The 20,634-nt window shown below is 42.4% G+C and overlaps 1 protein-coding gene across 1 annotated transcript in view; it reads right to left on the bottom strand.

The window, feature by feature from the left end:
* The window catches only part of TACR3 (tachykinin receptor 3), a 1,544,685-nt gene that overhangs the window by 681,473 nt on the left and 842,578 nt on the right, over nucleotides 1-20,634 (bottom strand). Inside the window, exon 3 of the mRNA XM_069630967.1 lies at nucleotides 10,680-10,830. Coding sequence (XP_069487068.1) covers nucleotides 10,680-10,830 — 151 coding nt within the window. The remainder of the gene's footprint in view (nucleotides 1-10,679; nucleotides 10,831-20,634) is intronic.

The raw sequence follows: 20,634 nt of genomic DNA, 5'->3' as shown, positions 1-20,634 counted from the left end.
ATTGCAAGCAGTGTAACGCTCACCATCGCCTGTGGTCAGACTTACCTTTGAAGTTCCTGCTTCCTGGACATCCTCCTTCCTGCCAGCATACTTAGCAACTAAGGGAAGCTGTTCTTACCTGTACATCTCTTCGGCGAACCAAGTATTCATCTTTTCACTTTCTGGAATGCCAAAATCTTCATCTTGGCACCACAGCACGACACGCTCCATCATCGACAGCAACGCTTGCAAGGAAAAACAGAAGACAAGGTTAGACATAGAAAAAACAGTCAGTTTAAGGTTGCGCTTCGCCATACTTCGCGCTTTTGCTTAAACCATCACTTACCTGCTGTCGAACATTGTGGTAGCATCCATCTTCCATCCGGCCGCATCTAACAGCTGCATTGAGGCCGCATTTTCATCTAAGGGAAGAAAAAAGAAGAGAAACATTATTGCGGGCATAAATAGGAGCAACATATAAAGACATTAAACAGAACGAACAGCATCACAGGAGCTCAAGAAAGACTTATCAATCATAAGGAGAAGCATAGTCGCAGCTGGACTGGACAGGGATCAGTGAAGGAACTAGATCCCATTTGACGTGCCCCTACCAGAAGTAGCAGGATAGAGAGTTTATCTTCCATAATCCACGGGTGAGCTTTATGAGCCGGTGTATGCCCACAGAAACTGTACTTTGGGGTGATGGGTTCGAGAAGTACAACAATCACAGAATGACGCACTCACACACTCTTATCTCTATGCAGGAGCAGTATCACCACGCACCACAGCTCACAGCTTTTTTTCTGTACTGAGGGAGAGGCCTGAAGGGGGTGATTCAAGTTCAGGGAAGGCTGCAACCATGCCCCAATGCCTCCACAGAGACCAGCTGAGCGTAACAATGAAGAAAGCTGTATCTGAGGCAGTTGTTCCTGGCAGTTTGAGCAGATCTTACTTTTCCTGTGCTTCAGTCATGGGGACAAGAAGGAGGACGTCGGGAGGTTCCTGGACTGACAGGGAAGAGGCCAAAAGCTGTAGCAAGATGTCAGTTTAAGGTGTGAGTGCCTTAAAGTCCCCATAGTTTCCTTCCCTCTGGCTATCCGGTTTTCAATAGCACTCTGAAGAAAATTCGACCAGAATAGGATGGTGTACAGGTGGCTTGCGAGTTGGTTGTTCACACCAAACTCAAGGGAAGAAGTTAACCTTGAAGGTCTTCTCTGTCGGCGGAGGTTCAGGCAATTTGGACATGCAGCAGGGCTTCACCAGTCGTCCAAGTTTTGCAACAGTCCTCTTCCTTCCTCTAGTCTTTGGTTCTTTCCTTCTAGTGGTCGACTCTGCTTTCCAAGTCCCAGAGACCTGCTTTTAAACAGTTTACCCCCATTCATTCAGCCTGGCTGTCACTCACCAAGCAGGGTGGCTTTCCTTGCTGGACAGCCAGCCAGCCAATCACACCAGAGTGCATCCAGGTCTCCTAGGAGACTAAGTACAGGGAGTACGAGAGGAGGGCTTCAGCACAGATGCCCGACAAAGGGCACAAACAAAGGGACCAAACCTGGTTTGGCGCGCAGAGACAAACACAAGAAGGTTTTTTCCTAAAAGAAATGGTGAAAAAAGATGACCATAGTCTATTTTTACAGATAGGTTTGGGGTGCCATATTGAAAAACATGGATACCCTTGATTTTGAGCTACCGTTGTTAGCGGTTGCGAAAAATCACAGTAGTTGATCTAAATCACTGCCACCAGCCATTTAAAAAAGGAAAAGGTAACATTTTACTGTTACGTGAGTGTTTTGAGTCAGGGGAAGCTAAGCAACCCCTCCAGCACTCTATAGTAAGATAGGGTGTGCTGGGTCAGTAAATTTAAAGAGACTTGTAAAGTCAATTTAACTTTACGTGCCCTGGGAGACAGCAGTCCGTCCCAGGAAAGATATTTAAACCTTGGGGAGTCTGAAAGACACCACTGTGCCATTGCACTGAAGGTGCTGTGTGACACACATAAAAAGATGATTCCATGGAGGTTGTTTTAAAAACTCCATTACCAAAGAACACAAAAGTAAAACACACACAAAACACATGGAAGAGTGGGAAAAAAGGCTCACACTCTTCCCAGGTAAAAAATCAATTCCTAGAAATCCAGCAAAGTTGCTGGGGGTTTCAAAAGGTAAGGGAAATTAGCACATTTGGATAATTCTCCCTAACACAGACCCAAGCACAAGGTTAGCCTAACACTATTTTAAACACAACTTCCTTTTTGTCATTGATCCGTATTTGTTCCTGACCCCATATGTATTGTTATACAACCCTCAGGTGAAGCTTTCACTGAGTAGTCCATTTTCATTTGTGTTCAAAATTTGTAGGGAGACACAATTCTGAGGCCCAGAAGAAGGCACCCTATCTGGAAAAAACTAAACGTCCAAGGAACAGGCTTTCTACCAGCCTGTCCATTTCAAACCATGGGAAGCATATTCCCAACGTAAACCAAGGATTGGTCAACACCAAACCACAAAGAAACACATACCCGACGGGGTTAATCTTATCTAAGAAGTACAGTTAGTCCTGTACCCCTCACACTCTTTTTCACTGCACCATCAATTTGTGTAACACAGATATAAGTGTATTATTATGTTGCTTGACTTCCTATATCTGCTGGTATTGAGTTTTACCTCTACAATGCAGCTGTTTTTGTTAAAGCACACTGTATTGTCTACTGATTGTGAAGTGATGTCTTTTTAGTTTTATTGAAAATGTTTTGCATAACGTAAATTTGAGACTCATGCTCTGATTTTTTCATTTACCTCAGATAAACTGGTATGTACTACCTTGATTGTTTTAAAACCAGCACGCTGAGAATCATGAAATAAAATTCATGTATACACTTTATAAATGAGACTATGAATAAGTATGTCATTTATTCACAAATAGTCTTGATGTTTAATGTATTTCAATAGTTAATTAAATATTTGGGCCATGGGTGACTTAGTTAACACCAATATAACCCTGTTTGAACAAAACAGCATACAGAACTAATGATATGCTCTAATTCAAATCGGCGGCTAATCCCTTTCTGATACACCATACACATTGACTGGCTTGCCAACACAGCCATCCGTGGAATTACACTTTTGGTAGTGGGTGACATGCCTTCAATGAAATAGATGTTGTGACATGGACAAATTGTGACAATAGACACAAGAAGAGCTGGGTGGGGGTTTTGAGGATGTACTATGAATTGATCTAAAAGACATACGGCGTCTTTTGTCTTTGTTTTGTTGTCTTTTGTAATTAAAGTTTGTATAAACTAAATGTTACAATAATTTTTTATTTTTTTTTAAATACACTTTTTGCAGGCACAAGAAGATACACTGAATAGACAGCCAATTAATCTATAAATGAGAATGGGTGTCAAAGATAGTGATGTATGGATACTAAAGCAGAAATGGCATTTGCAAAACATGCCTCTGAAATTGAAATTCAGATAATGCATCAAGTAAAAGTAAATCAATGATCTTTGACATACACTGTGATATTACAAACTGCTAAAACGACTGCTGTGTTTAAATGGACACTTAAAAAGTAAAAAAAAAATCAGACGGGATAATATTTTGCATAGAGAAGAAACAAAAAAAGCAGGTGTACTATGATTACGTTTTCACATGAGAGTAATAAAGCTGGAGAAGCATATTCACTGTGACAAACAGTATGGCATTATACATGCACGATCTGTGAGAAATAAATGGAGGATAACACAGGGACAACGTGCTGATTTTGAAAGCAAGAACACAGAGCAACAGAGGTACGAACCCCGGACTTGCATAGAAACCGAGCTCAGGTATTAAGCACATTATAATAAAACAAATAAATAAATACACTAAAACACCGGTGTTCACAATGCATTTCACCTTATAGAAGCTGAGACAAAGAAGTGATACATTAATAGTTTACAACCATGAACTGTACCTAGGCCTTTCTTGGATACAGGCCTGACTCACAAAAGTCTTTAACATTGGCGAAATCTCATTGAAAAACGCTTTGCAAATTAGGCACATATGGAGCTAAGAGGATCTGCCCAGCTGGCCATGACATGTCAATGTCTCACTTATATACTTCTTGCTAAATGTGTAAGTAATAGACTGTCATCATTTATCATATGCACACTTCAATCTAGCATGTTTTTCTGAGAGTGATATTAACAGAGACCCATGTCAGGTCATGTCTCTTAAACCACCTCTATCAGCTTGATAGCATATCCAATGTACCCACCCCCCCCCCCAGATTCTATGGAATGGGCGTGCCTCTACGAAGGGGAACAATGCCCACATTTGCCAACCTCCTCGTTTAGGGCATCCTCTCTCTCTAGGACCTTACTTGACCTCTCCTCTCCTAAATTCCCCTGAACATTAAGCACATTATAACACAGTGGCCTCTCGAGTCACTGTCTACACTTGGACGTTGACACATACATTGTCTAGCAAATATTAGTATTATTAGGAAATTGTCATATACTTATTCCCAGACTTTCTATGTTGGTGGTCTAAACGTTCTGCCAGATGTGCCTTTTCTATTCTATGTACAGCAATCTGGAACCTGTTGTGGTCTGGTCGGCACTATCACACACTTCAAGTTACATGTTTCATTAAAATAACCTTTTTTTAAGGTACACAACTATGTTCCCCTGTGCGTGAGCAGCACAAAACCTTCCGCTATCAGCACTTCTCCAACTAAGGTTGAAGCTGAGAAGTGTAGTGTTCAATGACTGAGAGAGGAAGTGTTAGGATTGATGGAGTATCTCCCTAATCTTATGCTTGCCTTTTATGATTCAAGGTTATTCGAAATTATTGTGAAGTTATAGCTCAAAAATAAGTGAATGGACAAAAAACTATTTGGATTAAAATGTAGTAAATTATCCGACGTATAATTCCTTGTGGCCTGATGTAAATCTATCCAATGTGTCTTTTTTGTTAAATTGTTAATTAGAATTATAAAAGGAAATACATATGTATATTATTAGTTTGATCCTCAGAGGTTTGCAGCCCCAACGTATACATTAAAATCATGCAGTGTAAATGGCCGAGGCCTAACTGGCCTCCGTCATGGTACAACGACAAACGTTCTAGTCTGCTGACCCTGTTATGCAAAACCGTTATGAGGGGGGACAATTAATAACTCTATGGCATTTATCGGGCATGCATCTGCAATGGTTAGATAAAGTAAATTAGCTCCCAATTACAAACGGTTGACATTTTGCTACATTGTCAACGTACCTGAAGCAAGATGTTTGGAACCAGAGGGGTGTTGCTATGTGCATGTTTGCATCACCACTTTATTTGGCGATAAGGATCCACCACAGTCTGTCAGCACACCATGAAGGACCTTAATATTACCTGGACACATGCATATTCCTAGAATATCTTGTAATTGCTCAAGGGATCTAGGAATTGCCCAAGGTACTGGAAAATGATGTGCAGCCTCGACATAAGATGGTAGGGCATCCCCAGATATGGAAGCCATTGGACTTGTATTTGCAACAAGTGCTCTGGTAACAAAAGCAATTTCCTGGCCTGGATTATGTGTCATATACTATGCTTCAGATATAAAGGTAAAACAGGAGAAAAGGGTATAGTATACCTCCTTCAACTTCAGAGGGCATCACATTGTATCAGCAGCCTGTGGAGGTCCAAGGGTCTCTGTGTTTGGGGAATGCTCACAGGCAAAGTGAATCACAACCCAGACGTGGTATACTTGGGATCCTTCAGAGTCCCTCTTCACTTCTCAAACCCTCATGGTGGATGGGGTCAAGGGTACAAACAATGAATCCATTGACTTACAATCCTAAGCACAACAGAGGAAAGGGAATTGGTCCCTAATGCCCCATTCCAACCCAGCCCCAAGTGCATTAACCCTTTCCTCATTGCAAGCTATCAGGGTTCCGTCCCAGTGACACACAGTGTTTTCAGATCTCCTTTCCCATGTGTTGGACAATCGGTGCATGGAAGTAAACAACCCCCATGTCTCCAGAAAGTCTGCTTTCCTGTCCTGACTTTTTGGAGTTAAAAGGCGCATACAAAAGCCTCATGGTATCGTCATCGCACATTTGTTCTTTCAGAGAACGCTATGGGTTGTCATGGAAACGCTGGCTACCAATGCACAGACGTATACTTCCTGGATTACGACAAAGCGCTGTGCGTGCTATCAGCTGTTCATGATTTAAGCTCAGCCCATCCTGCACAGCGCTGCTTCTGAATTTGTTTCTGTAAGCTGCTCTACGTTTGAACTCTTGTTTCCTGTTATCTTAAATCCTTGGCCTGAATATTGGATTCCCTGTCCTGTCTCCTGTTTGGCTCTACTTTGTTTATGGTTTTTGACTCGGGACGTTACCTGGACTGCTCCGGTTCTCCTTTGTGCTTCTGCTCTCATCTGTTGCTGACTTCGGACAGTAATACTGGACTGCCTCGGATTTCCCTTTCAGATTCCTCTTTTGTACTCACCCGCCTCTTCACTTCAGTGGTGCTTGGGACTTCACGCATCGGCATTGGGATTTTCAACGGACACTTTTGAGGACATTGGCGCAAGGATAAATGACTTGTGTTTAGGCGCCCTCGTTCCGGCGGTGTCAGGGATCCTGTTGTGTTTGGACCTTCTTTACAGGTGTCCTCGTGCCGGCGGGAATAGGGAGGCTACGAATATCCTGGAACCTTGTTCTTCTTCTACTGCTGCTGTTTCTACGTGGGCCACTCAACTCTTGACAACTTTCTTATTGGTAAGCAGAGTGCACGTCAGCGATCATAGCTGTGTGATTAGACCTATTGCCTGTGTAACAGTCTGTTCTGTTTCCCAATGTTACCCCTCACATCCTTGCTTGAAACACTAGACAAAGCTAACAACGTTCTAGTGAGTACTTCCTTCCTGTTTAAGTCTTTTCGTTTTGTTAACTGACATTATACTAATCATCTACTTTCCTTTGCAGCCAGCTGTGTACCAGGGTGTAACTCATTTTCGGGCAATACTCACCTCAATCTGTCCTTTTGTACTCTTGAGGGGTATATTGTCAGAAAGACTATATTGCTTCATGATGTGTCAAGCCACCACTTCTGACTTAGCCCTTGGGTCTAACACAAATACCCTCCATTGCCCGTTTACAGTAGAGTCACCTGGAGAGAACTACTTGATTCAAGAACTCAAGTTTCCTCTTAATTATATATCTCAGAGGGTTTTCAGACCTAGAGAAAAAGAAACCTGTTTGAGAGTACTTGTGCAAAGGCTCCACCCTCTTTATACTATCCTCAGCCTCCGGCCTATTCTCAACATCACTTACAGAAGCCCCATCCTTGAATCAGATTAGCAGCTCATCTCAAAGGAAAACAATGGTGAGAGCAGAATGCTAATCTACGCAACCACACCCATGAACTTTCACCTGACTTCAAAAATGTCGGGCTCAGGTTTTAAACGCTCTGTCATGGTTAGGAGAGTTAGCAAGTAATCGATGAGGAGAAAAATAATACCAACAGTTGATAAAAGCTAAAGAGAAACTGGGAAACCCCGGTTAGACTGCATGGAGAGCCAGAGCAGGGCTATTCATGAGATGGATTGGGATACAAGGCTGGAAGGGCACAAATTCAGTGGCAGTGCCGGGGGGGAGCCTCTGGCTGACACCCTATTATCCACCCCTCTGACACCAAAAGCTGCCTCCACTACTGCACCAGTTGGAAGGTGGAGGGGATCATCAAGGCAATCAGATGATCTTTATAGAGCCTCAGGGAACTGGAAGTAGTAACACGGAATGTACCATTCTTGAGTCAGGAGGTTCAAGAAAGGAGCTAGGAGGAGAAACATCAATATGGCAACAGAGTGCTATTATATTTCATACAGAGGCAGAGAATACCACTAAAGGCAAGAGGATTGCTGCAAGCTGGAGGAAGGTTGTATCACAGACACTGGCTTGGGCCAGAACAAACAGCGAGATGAGAGCTGCAAGCCTGTTGAGGGCTATATCTCAAACATTTGCTGCGATATGGACTAAATGCAAGGCGAGTACTCCAATCCCACTGAGGGCTGTGTATCGAACCTAGGAAGGTCCCAGAGACCGAGAAGGAGAGCCGAGGCCCTTATAAGAACTAAATGATTTATCCCAGAAGGGTGCCCCATGGCTGGTTGTTGAGAATATCACAGCCCAACAAAATAAACAGGGAATACATATTTGCTGGTATGAGCATGTTCCAAGGTGGTACCCTAATCAATGGGGTGCAAATAAGTATTACTAAAAAGATGGCCAAGAAACAAGAATGGTGTTATATCTTTCACATTCACAAGAAGCAAGAAAATGAGTGGTCAAGAAGTGGCCAGGGCTCCAATTCACTCAAAGTGCAAAGAGATGACTGGGACAACATATCCCTCTGGTGGTAAGGTCAAGAAGCAAGCTAAGAGATTAAACCATAGGACGTAGAAGATAGGAAGCAACGCTGGGCACTCTAAACCCGAAAGCGTGAATCTTGAACCACGAGGTGAACAATTGCTATGTCTCAAAGACAGTAATAGACCAGAGTCTCCTAAACAGATAAGTGGTCCCTAGCCAGTTTCAATTTACATACATTATGCTGAATTGACGATCATAACTACCTTAGCAATAGTTTGTCTTCTTAGCCAGATTATCCTGAAGAAAGGGAAGCACGTGAGAGCCCATGCTGTTTTAATTAGTTCATATTACATGCAGAGTTATTCACCCTGATAGTTTTAGAACATATTTTTGCTTTGAGGTTTTAATCAAATTTGTAGGGCTTGTAGGTGTTTCTCCAACGCAACCCATCATCCGAAAATAAAGGTGTTGAACTTCATTTGTGATTTGTGAGCACTGTTTATTTTTTATTTTAGTGCCTGCGTGGTAGAATAGGCTGAGGGTAGCCGTATAGTTCAGAGATGTGATCCCACAATGAAAGCATCCTAATATGGAAATCACATGTCCAAGAAAGGTTCAAAAGAATATCCAGTATACTGACAACATAGGAAATAAGCATACATACTAACAAACCACCACTGCAAGGCAAGCATGGAGATAATTCATGCTAGATGAATATAACCTGAACATTCTGGGTTTATACTGCAAGAGATAAACATGTAGGAAAAATGTATCCAGGAATGCCTTGGACAATTGGCAAGTTCTTTACTTAGCCTCTTCAAAAGTCTTGGCATCGTCCAGTCAAGTGTCTTAGTATCTCTATATGAACCAGAAGCAGACGGTTTGGCTTTTTGTTGTGGTGAGAGTCTCAGAAAGGCTCAGTCTGTGGGAAATACTTTGAACAAAACTTCTTGGCTGGTTCTTCCAGTAGGCTTTTCAAGTATAGCGTGCCTTTGAATGACACAGAAGGCAAGGTGCCTAAAGTATTGAACCAATCAGTCGGAAGTATGGATGCCGCACATTGGGCTTCATTACAGGGTTGCCAGTAAAACCCGCTGGTAGGTGGTGGGTTAACAGCAACCCAGTACCACTGTTACTGCTGCCTGACATCACAGTGCTACCGGGATATCACAAATGGTGGCAGTACGGTTATTTCCCATTCCCACTGAGTCCTATCGAACTCTGTGGGAATGGGAGAACTGAAGCACCGGCACTGTTATTTACGGTGCCGGTGCTTCAGGGAAAAGCCTGCCGGTAGGGGTCTGTACTGTCAGTAGTTCAGTGCCCCTACCAGCATATTTATTGTTTGGCAGTCCGAAAAGGATGCTGTTGCTACCAGCACTTTTATTTCCAGACCGCCAAAATTGTAATGAAGCATTTTGGGGATGCTGGTAAAACCTACCAAACATCCTGGTGCTACTGGGATATCAGAGGCGGCAGCAGTACTGTTATTTACCATTCTCATGGAGTCCTGTAGGACTGAATGGGAAACCTGAAGCACCAGCACCATTAGTAACTGTGCCAGTGCTTCACGGAAAAGCCTGCCGTAGTGGCGAGAATTCCTGGCAGGTCAGGCCTGTCAGCAGTTCAGTGCCCCTACCAGCATACTTATAGTTTGTGGTCCGGAAAGGGTGCTGGTACATTGATCCTTTAGTTCCGGATCGCCAACATTGTAAGGAGGCCCATTATCTCAAAAGTGCCATGAACGTTTCATGATGAAATTCTGAGCAACTGCAGTGCCATAAATAATGCATGTGTGCTTGAAAGAGTTCTGATGGTTTAGTACAAGGCCCATAGAGCTAGGGCTCTTCTCTGCATTCTCATACAGGGAATTAGACTAAGTCAACTACACTTCACACTTTAGGTTATGCAATTCTACTGGTCAAAGTTTCCTTAAATACATGCATGCTTCAACATTCTTCTATTCTCAGGGACCTTTAACAGAAAGAGTTCATGCCTACAGAAGTGAAATATGACATGTCGAACAACTCTAAAAAGAAATCCACATATTTGTACGTTAGCACCCCCTTTGAAATTAAAATTCTTGCAGAAGAATTGTGAATTTTGAAGCTTTTTGCTAGAATTCAACAAGGAAAACTTCATAAGGAAAAGTGCAGCGATTTGCACGTTCATTCCCAGTCTTACCACTACATACGTCCAAGAAAACAGTCTCCATATGGCTGTTCAAGTCACAAGTTTGCCTTCCACTGTTTTGGTAAAATCGGCATGTCTGGAGAGATGACCTTTGAATGTCTGTACATCATTTCCAGTAATCTTAACATGCCATGCCCATCTGTAAGTTTAAATTCGGTACCTTTCTTTTGGCTTTAAGCTGCTCGTGGTATTTGTCAGAGGTGTCTCCAGGAATTTCTCCTCCCCAAAGGGTGATTCCAACAATGGTGTATGTGACTGCCATCACAAGCAGTGGGAAGCAGTACACGATGACAATCACAATTACTTGATACCTGTGGAAATATAGAGAGGATATAAATAAAGTAGTTCGAAAGAACAAAAACTGTCACACAGGAAAGTAGGCGTTTATGTCTCTTTCTGTTTATATTCGGCTACGGGTTAGCAAATGATAACCAAACGCAAACTGAGATTTAGTAGCGGAGGACCAAAATGACCGGTTTCAGACCAAAAAAACAATAAAACAAAAATTCAAGACAATCTATGCAAGAAAAAAAATGGGCAAGTTTCACATGCTGTGTGACAAACCCGCGCACATTGAAAATGCCACCACAAAGCCATCGTAATAATGTATTTATGAATAAAATAACGTTTGATTTGTTCGTTAAAAATCACTACACAACCTTTTTCAACGGATCCCAATGGTTGGCTGCTTTTTAAACAATATGCCTAACGTTTGCAAACTTTGGGAAAAAAGGCTATGTTATCAAATGTTGAAAACGTTATAAGCGTCATGTTAGCACGCAATCCCAAGATAGTAGTTCTGGTTACTAATAATGTAAATAACAATTAATATAATAATTTAACTAGCACTGTCAAAACGTTTAACAGTTAAAAATGATAATATACATTATTTTGAAAGCTAAGAAGTCCACTATTTTAACCATCTCTAAAAATATGTGACTTGTTTTAAAAGGTGATTTTTAATCATTACGTTTTAAAAACTGTAACACCCACTTATTACTTTGTAACAGGGCAATTGTCTTATAACATGTTATAAATTACTGTAATTGCTGTAATCACTTTATTATTTAAAGTTATAACAGATGTTTAAGAATTTTAAAAAAAAACGGTCGGAATAGTTACTCAAACGTTGCTAATCCCTTTTTTTCTGAAAGAATAATAATTTATTCATTAAATGTTATCAAAGTTATACAGGAGTTTAAAAGCTTCACCATGTCAAATTAAACATTGGTGACTTTATTTAGGATCTTTCTAGAAGATTCGTCTTCAATCAGGAATACATATGCCTGTAGGACACACATTTTACATGGAAAGACAGCGTCCTCCTCACATTAGAGAAAATATACTTTTCACCTTTGCGCTGGACATTTCATGGAATCTTAGAATTGTTTGTCAATTCCTCATCAATGACACAGATGTATTAAATACAAATAGTTGGGAGATTAACATTTTATGATAAAGTGTAAAATAGAAGCAGAAGTGAAACTAGCATTCAGTATTACAAAAGCAATGTTGCCTTACAGGGCGGTTTGTATTTCTAACCACCATGAAGACATATCGGCATATCGCTTTATCCTCAATAATACTTGTGTTGTCATCTTTCATGTCCTGGGTGTTAGTCTTTGCAGTGCACGGTGGTGGCGTGAGTTATGGTTACTTAGCTCACCATAATTGGTGAACTTCTAAGGTTTTTTTGGTTTTACTTAGCCTAACGTCCCTTTAAAAACGTTTTTTCATTGAATTTCATAGGTTGTTATTTATTAGTGCAACTGAACCATTATGTCCTTTTAACAACGTTTTTCAGTGAATTTCATAGGTTTTTATTAGGCAATTCTTAACCATAACAACCCTTTAACAAAGTTATATATATATATATTCCATGAAAAATCTTTGTTAAAGGGACGTTATGGTTAAGTTGCACTAATAAAAACCTATGAAATTCAATGAAAAACCTTTGTTAAAGTGACGTTATGGTTACAAGTAAAACCGAAAACCCCCTGAAATTTGCCAGTTATGGTAAGCTAAAAACCTTGGGGTCATCTTCGACTCCACACTCTCCTTCTCTCCTCATATATCTGACGTCTCTAAGAAGTCACACTACCAGCTGCACCTCCTCAGAGGTATTCTTCCCTTCCTCTCCTTCCCCCAGAAGCTCACTGTCTCCCGAGCCCTGGTTCTCTCATGGCTGGATTACTGTAACAGCCTCTATCTTAATCTGCCTGCCTCCACTCTCCGCCCTCTGCAACTTATCCAGAACAGAACTGCGAGACTTGTCCTCGGCCTCAAGCCCAGGGACCGTATCTCTCCAGGACTGAAATCTCTTCACTGGCTCCCAGTGGCTGCGAGGATTAAGTTCAAAACCCTCTGCATTGTCCACAAGGCCTTCTGGGGCCTGGGGCCTAAATACCTTCAACTCTCTCTTCCTAAATATCTTCCTTCACGAGCCCTTCGCTCATCCGTCTCCAACTCCCTCATGGTCAGCCGCTTCTCGAAGCAACGAGCTGGGGGTAGATCTCTCTCCGCAGCAGGGGCCTCCCTCTGGAACAGCCTTCCTGCCTCCCTGAAACTTGAGGAGAACCATCTCCGGTTCCGGAAGCACCTCAAAACCTTCCTCTTCGCTTCTGCCTTCTCTCTCCCTCTCCCCTGCTAAACCTGCTTAACTCCCCACTGAAATTCTGCACTAAACCTGCATCTTGGCCACTCTCAGCGACCTCGGTCCAGGGCCCAGCCACTCTCCACTTGCACTGCCTCCCTGGCTCCCCCGGCACTGTGGGACTGTCACTGTATCCCTACAGCCCCCTTCCTAGCACTTGCTCTGCACTTACCTCGCACTTGCCACCAGCTGGCCCTTTTATTTATTATTTATTATTTTATTACGCTACTTACCGTGTACTGCACTTTCCCCCCCTCCTCCTCCCCCTGCACTTTCTCCTTTTCCCCTTACCTCTGCACTTGCCCGATCTGAATGACACCTGGCCTAGTAGGATCGTTTGTCTGTCTTCCCCTTGTTTCCCTCCCTCCCTGCCTCGTCGCGCCTTGAAACACTTGTGTATAGGCGCGTTACAAATACCATATCATATCATATCATATCATCATAACCATAACTCATGCCGCCACTGTGCACTGCTAAGACTAACACCCAGGACATCAAAGATGACATCACAAATGTATTTGATGACATCACTGATGACATCCCATGTGAAATACATTTTGTTGAAAAGTCCCTACAAGGAGTTGTGTTTATATTGTTGGTAACAAGATGTCAGGGGTGATCGCAAGACCTATCGTGAAGAACTTCATCTATTAAAGAATGTACTAATCTAAAATCATTGTATCAGAGTGTTGTTGTTAATATAGAAACCTAATCATATATAAAAATAGGCAATGACTGCAGCATGCACCATAGAAGTACACTATGTATAATCTTGTAATTTTAGATAGAACAATAATGAATGCTACCTTATTAGAATGTTGAGTAATGTTAAACATATAATAACTAGCTAACAATTCGAGACTTACAACACTTGTGCTAGTACAAACAATACATATGAATAACCACAAGGCATACAAATCAGAGGCACATACAGGGAAACTAAAGTAAGGAAGAAAGAAACAGCATCATCAGAAAAGTTAATGACATTTAAGTTTATCTTTATGTATACAAGTTAATTGTGTGTTTGAGGCCTGCTCATTTACCCATGTATGTGCACCATGAGTTGAGACCAAACCCTAAGTAAAGTACTTAAAGAACATTTGACAAGGTTAACATCTAGAAATATAGCACCTTTTTCAATTTTAATATTCTGACTGTCAGTGAACAAAACCACCTGGCCTATATATGTCAGTGAACAAAAACCAGTGGGCTAAACATGTTAAGTAGAATGTTAGTATATTTATATAGTGATTGTTGATGTCATCTTTGATGTTCCGGGTGTTAGTCTTAGCAGTGCACGGTGGTGGTGCGAGTTATGGTTGCTTAGCTTAACATAACTGGTGAATTTCAGAGGGTTTTCTGTTGTTTTATTTGTAACCATAACGTCCCTTTAACAAAGTTTTTTCACTGAATTTCATAGGTTTTTATGAGTGCAACTTAACCATAACGTCCCTTTAACAAAGTTTTTTCATTGAATTTCATAGGTTTTTATTTGTGCAACTTAACCATAACATCCATTTAACAGTTTTTTCAGTGAATTTCATGGGTTTTTACCAGTGCGTGCTATTTTCCTACAACTTACTAATATCATACTTACCCAATATAGCAATATTTGAGTCCAATTGACAAAGTGTCACCTTAAAACTCTGCATTTCCCACCTTCTAGAATCATTTGTAACACTTCTATACACTTTTTGCAACTATTTCAACTAGTTCTGAATCTGTGGACCTCTACGAACATCTGACTTCATTGCGGACCTTCCGGACAGTGCCACATGACCATACTCTGACGTGTGGCAAGATGACGTGTCCAAGAACCCATCCCCACTTCACTATAAGATCTGTGCTTCACGGACAGCTCGGAACTGAATTTTCTACTGATCTAGGAACTTTCAACTTCTAAATCTCGCTTGCACAGCTCCAACACCTATTCCTACTCATTATCCATTAACAATCTAGTACACAGTGGGTCTCATTACGAGTATGGAGGTAGCCATAAGGGCATGGCTGCCTCCATGTCGGGTTCCAGTACTGGGTTCTGTGAATGAGGAATTACCGGGTCATTCCAACCTTGGAGGACTCAGTAATTCCTCATGCACAAAACCAATCCCCATTTCCCATTTGAGCCCCCATAGGGCTCAATGGGAATTGGGATGGAACTAATAACCGGCCCGTAATTAGCTCCTTGGTCCCCTCGCGGGACCCAGAAAGGACATCTGGTTTTACCAGGCATCTTTTCCGGGTCCTGCTAGGGGACCTCGTAATCAAGCATCCCGTAATGAACGGTGCCGGTCCCGTACCGGCACCCTTCATTACGGGAGCGTAAGCCTCATAATGAGGCCCAGTACATACTTTTAGCAAAACTGATATTTATCTTAAAATGGCATCAGATAATGCAATCCCTCCTGCCCAAGAGCCACCACTGCTGTAATGAAGGAGCATGAAAAACACTGCCTACCTACCTTAGAAATAACACACACGCAACATTTTCCCCTGTCCACTTACCCCCCCATATTAGTTTTTGGTGCCTCTTCCCTCATTTCCTCCCCACATTTCATTCTTAGCTCTCGTGCCAAAAAAAAAAAAATACATCCAAAAACAACAAAAGAAATGTTCCTTTAGGAACCACCTTTCACAGCTAAAAAATAGAACAAAAAAAAACATATAGACTTCATCTACTTTATATTTCACAGTATAGTACATAGACTCAATAAAATGTTCCAACATTTCCATTTGCATTTTGTGTTATGCAAATGGGAATATTGTGGCGTTCATCCTCCGTTCCAGGGACTGAAATGGTGGACACCGGCCCAGCAGCCCAAGTTATCAGCCCAAGTGAAGCGAGGGTGGATAACGAGGTCTCTGGACCATTATTCCCCCATTCCAGCCCCTGTAATGGGGATGAAGGCCATTAGCACCATAGGTTCCCAGAGCGGGAACCGGGGTGATGAAAAAAAGGATTTTTCTTCCCAGTGTAGGAAGGAAAATCCTTTTCCAAGATGGCCACCATGGAAAGGGAAGGTGGGGTTCCATACTGGGCCCCTCTTCGCTTTCCATGGAAGCCTGTTTCCAGGATGGCCACCATGGAAAAGGAAGGCGGGCCCCTCTTCGCTTTCCATGGGAGCCTGTAGAAGGCGAAAAGAGAACCCTATGACCTTATTACCACAGGCACATTTTTCTTACCTTTCAAATCTATCCCAATTTCGAATAACTTCACCACAAAGCCAGTCGCAGGTGGACATGGCCACTTTAACCCCATGTGTTGTCCCTCGTGGTCATGGCCAGGAGCCAGATTGTCCGGATCATGACCTTATTCTATGACTTGGACAATCTGGCCACTGCCCATGGCCACAGGCTACACCTCAGTCAACAAAGATATAGCGCTATTTTTTGTACCTACATTATAACACTTGTAAAAAAATATAACACATGCACATTTGCAAAACCATGCTTTCAGGGCCTTGCCAATGCTCCTTATACAAGTTTGCTGGAAATCCACCCATGTTTTATTTTTTCAAAAGTGTCAAATGTATGCACATACAATTGTCATATGACTTAGTCCCCACTTAACAAAATCCATTCAGACTTTACGAAAACATGTATATCTAGATCTATAATCTTTTTACAAACCTTTGTGTAGATTTGTCGAATGTCACCACATTTATAAGCCTTTACAATATTTTGGGAGCCCCCCTCTAATTCTGCTCCCTCTTGACAAAATTCGACCAAACTTCGCAAACACATTTATATCTAGATCTATTATCAGTTTGCCAAATTAAGTGTAGATTCGGCAAATGGCACCTCATTTATAAGCCTTTACATAATTTTTGGATCCCCTCTAGTTTTTCCCCCTCTTGACAGAATCTGGCCAAACTTGGCAAACTCATTTGGGATTAGGTCAGGAGAATAATCGCAGAATTTCATTTATTTTCATTAAGTAGCGCCAAAGTTATAAGTCATCCAAAAAACTTCCCCCAAACATCTGAAGTGTCCCCGAACCTCTCAGGACTGTTCGGGAACATACAAACTGTTTGCGGACTTTCGTGACAAAAAACACATGTTTTTTGGCTTCTTGCAGCCATATTCCATCACATCCTCATCACCCCTCACTTCCTCAGAGATTATTTGATAAGTTTAACAAGTGCAATGGTGTGTTTTTTTAAATTTCTTACCACACCCGCCGATGTCTGCGAATCCAAGATAGCGGGCGTTTCCAAAAATCTGATGCACCTCAAGTTTGACTCCAACCAATCAGCGAACATGTTGCATGTCCATGGACATGACGCAAGCCGATTAACCAATCAGTGTCGTGTCCACGGAGCGAACAGGGAAGTGTGTCCGCAGAGCGGACATAGATATCACTAATTTTTTTGGAGTTACATTTTGGTAATTTTTTTAAAAAACTACTGGAAGGATTTTCACAAAATTAACAAAAGCACACTTTTGGGATCAAGCTGCCAATCCTGCTGCAAATTTGGTCTAAATCCGTCCAGCGGTTTGGGCTGTAGGCTTGAACAAAGTTTTTTCCCATTATGTCTATGGGAAAAAAATACATTTTGGGACCCACTATAACTTTGCCCCCCTTTGACCAAACCTCACTGTTAGGGAGAATTCTCTGTTTAGGCTGAATTTCCTAACCTAGTGAGTCCCCCAGCAGCTTTGCTGGATTTCTGGAGTTTGTTTTTTCCATCCTGCCAAGAGTGAGACTCTTTTTCTCCCACTCTTGGACATGAATGTGTGTAATTCCTTTGAATGTCAATGTGTTCTATGGGCTATGGGGTCTTTTACTCCATAGGGTCTCATATGTTTTGCTATGTGTGTTACACCGCACCCTACGTGCCGTAACACTGGGGCGTCCTAGTGGACCTCCACCATAGACTCCATACCCGGGGACTCACTACTGTCTCCCCGGGCATGTAAAGTCACCATTGGCTTTACTAGACCTAAATTTACTAACAGAACTAGTACAAACCATCCTATTGTGGACGTACTAGTAGGGGTAATTCGATTACTCCTAGGTCTGTTATTCGAGGGGGCATTGTCCCGTCCCCCCTCGTCGAGTTTTGGCTGGTGGCAGTGGAAACTACTTGTTATGTTCGACCCCGAACATAACCCTATGGGATTCTTCCTATTGTTGGAGATTGATACTTTTCCTCGTTAATCTCTAACATACCATCAGTTTACTTATCTTAAATAAGTTTACCGGATGGTATTTTCTGCCAGAACTCGGTTTTTAAAATGGCGTCTGTGTTTGTCTCTGTGACTCCTAAACCAAAGTTTGAGCCCTTTGTTCCACTTTTGGCGGGCTTCTGTACAGAGACCCTCCAAAGTGGTGCCATTCTGTCTGGGTTACCACAGGGGTGTGGGAGGGGGTTTAGGCACCCTGGACCGAGTTGCCTCGCCAACTCCAGTCGCACTGTGGTGTGATTGGCCCAAGTGGTGAGCCTCCCCGCTCACCACTTAGCATGTGTTGCTTGACAGCTAGGCTGAATGAATGGGGGTTTTCTGCATAAAAGCAGGGCTTTTGGGACTGGATCTTCAGAAGTCGCCACAGGAACTAAGAATCCGACGAGGGTAACGCTGAGCCGACCTGCACGACGACACCTCCGGTGGAGCCCTGCGGAACCGACTCACCACTTCCCAACGACAGAGGAGATCTCCCTGCCGGAGAGTCTCTTCCCCTGACTGGTGGGAACAACCAGTCCCCTTTGCTTTTTCTTCGCTCCAGGATGCAGTGGTCGAATTGCCCGTGCAGAGCACCTCGGCAACCGGATAGCCACTACCCCTGTACCGCGACCAAAAGGTGGTGCCTTGTGACGGAGCACTCCGCGGCTGGTCGCTTCCCTGGTGGTGCACCGGACTTCACTTTTCTTCGACGACGAGATCATCTCTACTCTTGGCAAAGACCCGACGTGCATCCACCACCAGGAACAACTGCCCCCGCCGGAGCTGTCTCTCCACAAACAAGGTACCGTGTCTGCCTGGCTTCCCTTTCTGCCGGATCGAGTGAGGTGTCTTAATCCTCGACTTTCCTTTGGGTCGCCTCCAAGCTTTCTTTAGAGTGTTGGTCTGAACTGGTCCAAACTTCCGATAACAATTTGCTACAAAGACTCGAATGCATTTCCACTAAGAGACTTTTTGGGACATATCGCCTTGCCTCTCTCCGAGTGGGCCTGGCCTCTGAACTTTATGATCTATCGTGGTTCTTGTCTTCTTGCCTTGCATTTTTCCGTGAAGTATTGAACTGTGTTGATTTCGTAACCTGCTTATTTTTCTCTCCCGTCCTAACAAATACTAGAGTGCCATCTAGGTTGAAGCATACCCCTCTGTCTGCAAATAAGTGATGCTGGTAGAACCTAGACTTGTCGAACTATTGTTAGGGGGATTGATCTGCTTCCTTCGTAGAGTAATTGTAATTGAAGTGTTTGCCGGGATAGTGCCAGAGTGTTTTCTATAGATGTGTCATTATAAATAAATACCTTTATATCTTTACACCGAAGCCTTGTTGCGTGTTTGCTTGTCTTACTGTGTAGAATTGCCCTATATTGTATACTCCACATACTGCCTAAACTCTTCTTGAGGGAAGTCTGACTGCTCAGCCACAGCTACCAAGTGAATCTGTGTGGTACAAACTGCTACCAAGTGGGTTTACTGCCAAACACCTGTAGTCAGGGACGTCATTTGGGGGTCGCCAGAGGTCGCAATTGCGACCTCTGAGGTCTCCCTTGCGACCTCTGTGGTCTCCCTTGCGACCTCTGTTAAAAAAAAAGAAATAAAAAAAAAACATTTCGTTTTTTTTTATTTTTTTTTTTTCGGTTTTTGTAATGCAAGGTCCTGGAGTGGCTGGCTCTCATGTTCAGGCCCTTTAAAAAAAAAATAATAAGACAAATAAGAACAGGAGTGCCACAAGTCTAACACTTTCAGCACTGACCCTAAATAAGAAAGAATAGGAAACAAAATAATGTGTCTTTCTGGAATTCTGTACAATAATTGCTAAACTCATTAAAGGTTTATTTCAGGCACACTTCAGGGGGTGAGTCACTGATTTAGTCTGTTCTTAAACGCCTCAACTCAGCCTTTAATTCTTCTGAGGTCGATAAATGAGTACCAAGACAGGTTGGGTGATATTGGGTGTATATTTTTTCTATATAAAGCGCTTAAGTGTAAGTGCTATATAGTAACACATCATTATCATTTGGTCATGGACGTCTGCTTGCATTCACAGTAATTTGGTAATATGGGCCTATACACACTGACCTTAACGCTACATATGGCAATCCATTCTTGCATGAAATGTACATCACATTATAGTGATATCGTAACCATATTTTTCGTACTGTACAATGCTGTGATGTCACTTCCTGTTTTGGCAACGGGTGAAAGGTTTGTGTTCCATCGCTTCCCGCGATATCACTTCGGGGTGGGGTAAAATGATATCAGTTCCTGTGATGTCATCAGGGGT

This window comes from Ambystoma mexicanum, chromosome 6q, assembly GCF_040938575.1.
Source record: "Ambystoma mexicanum isolate Mex_15411 chromosome 6q, UKY_AmexF1_1, whole genome shotgun sequence".
Lineage (NCBI taxonomy): Eukaryota > Metazoa > Chordata > Amphibia > Caudata > Ambystomatidae > Ambystoma > Ambystoma mexicanum.
The sequence above is the reverse complement of the archived record's forward strand: the minus strand, read 5'-3'. Positions and strand labels throughout refer to the sequence as shown.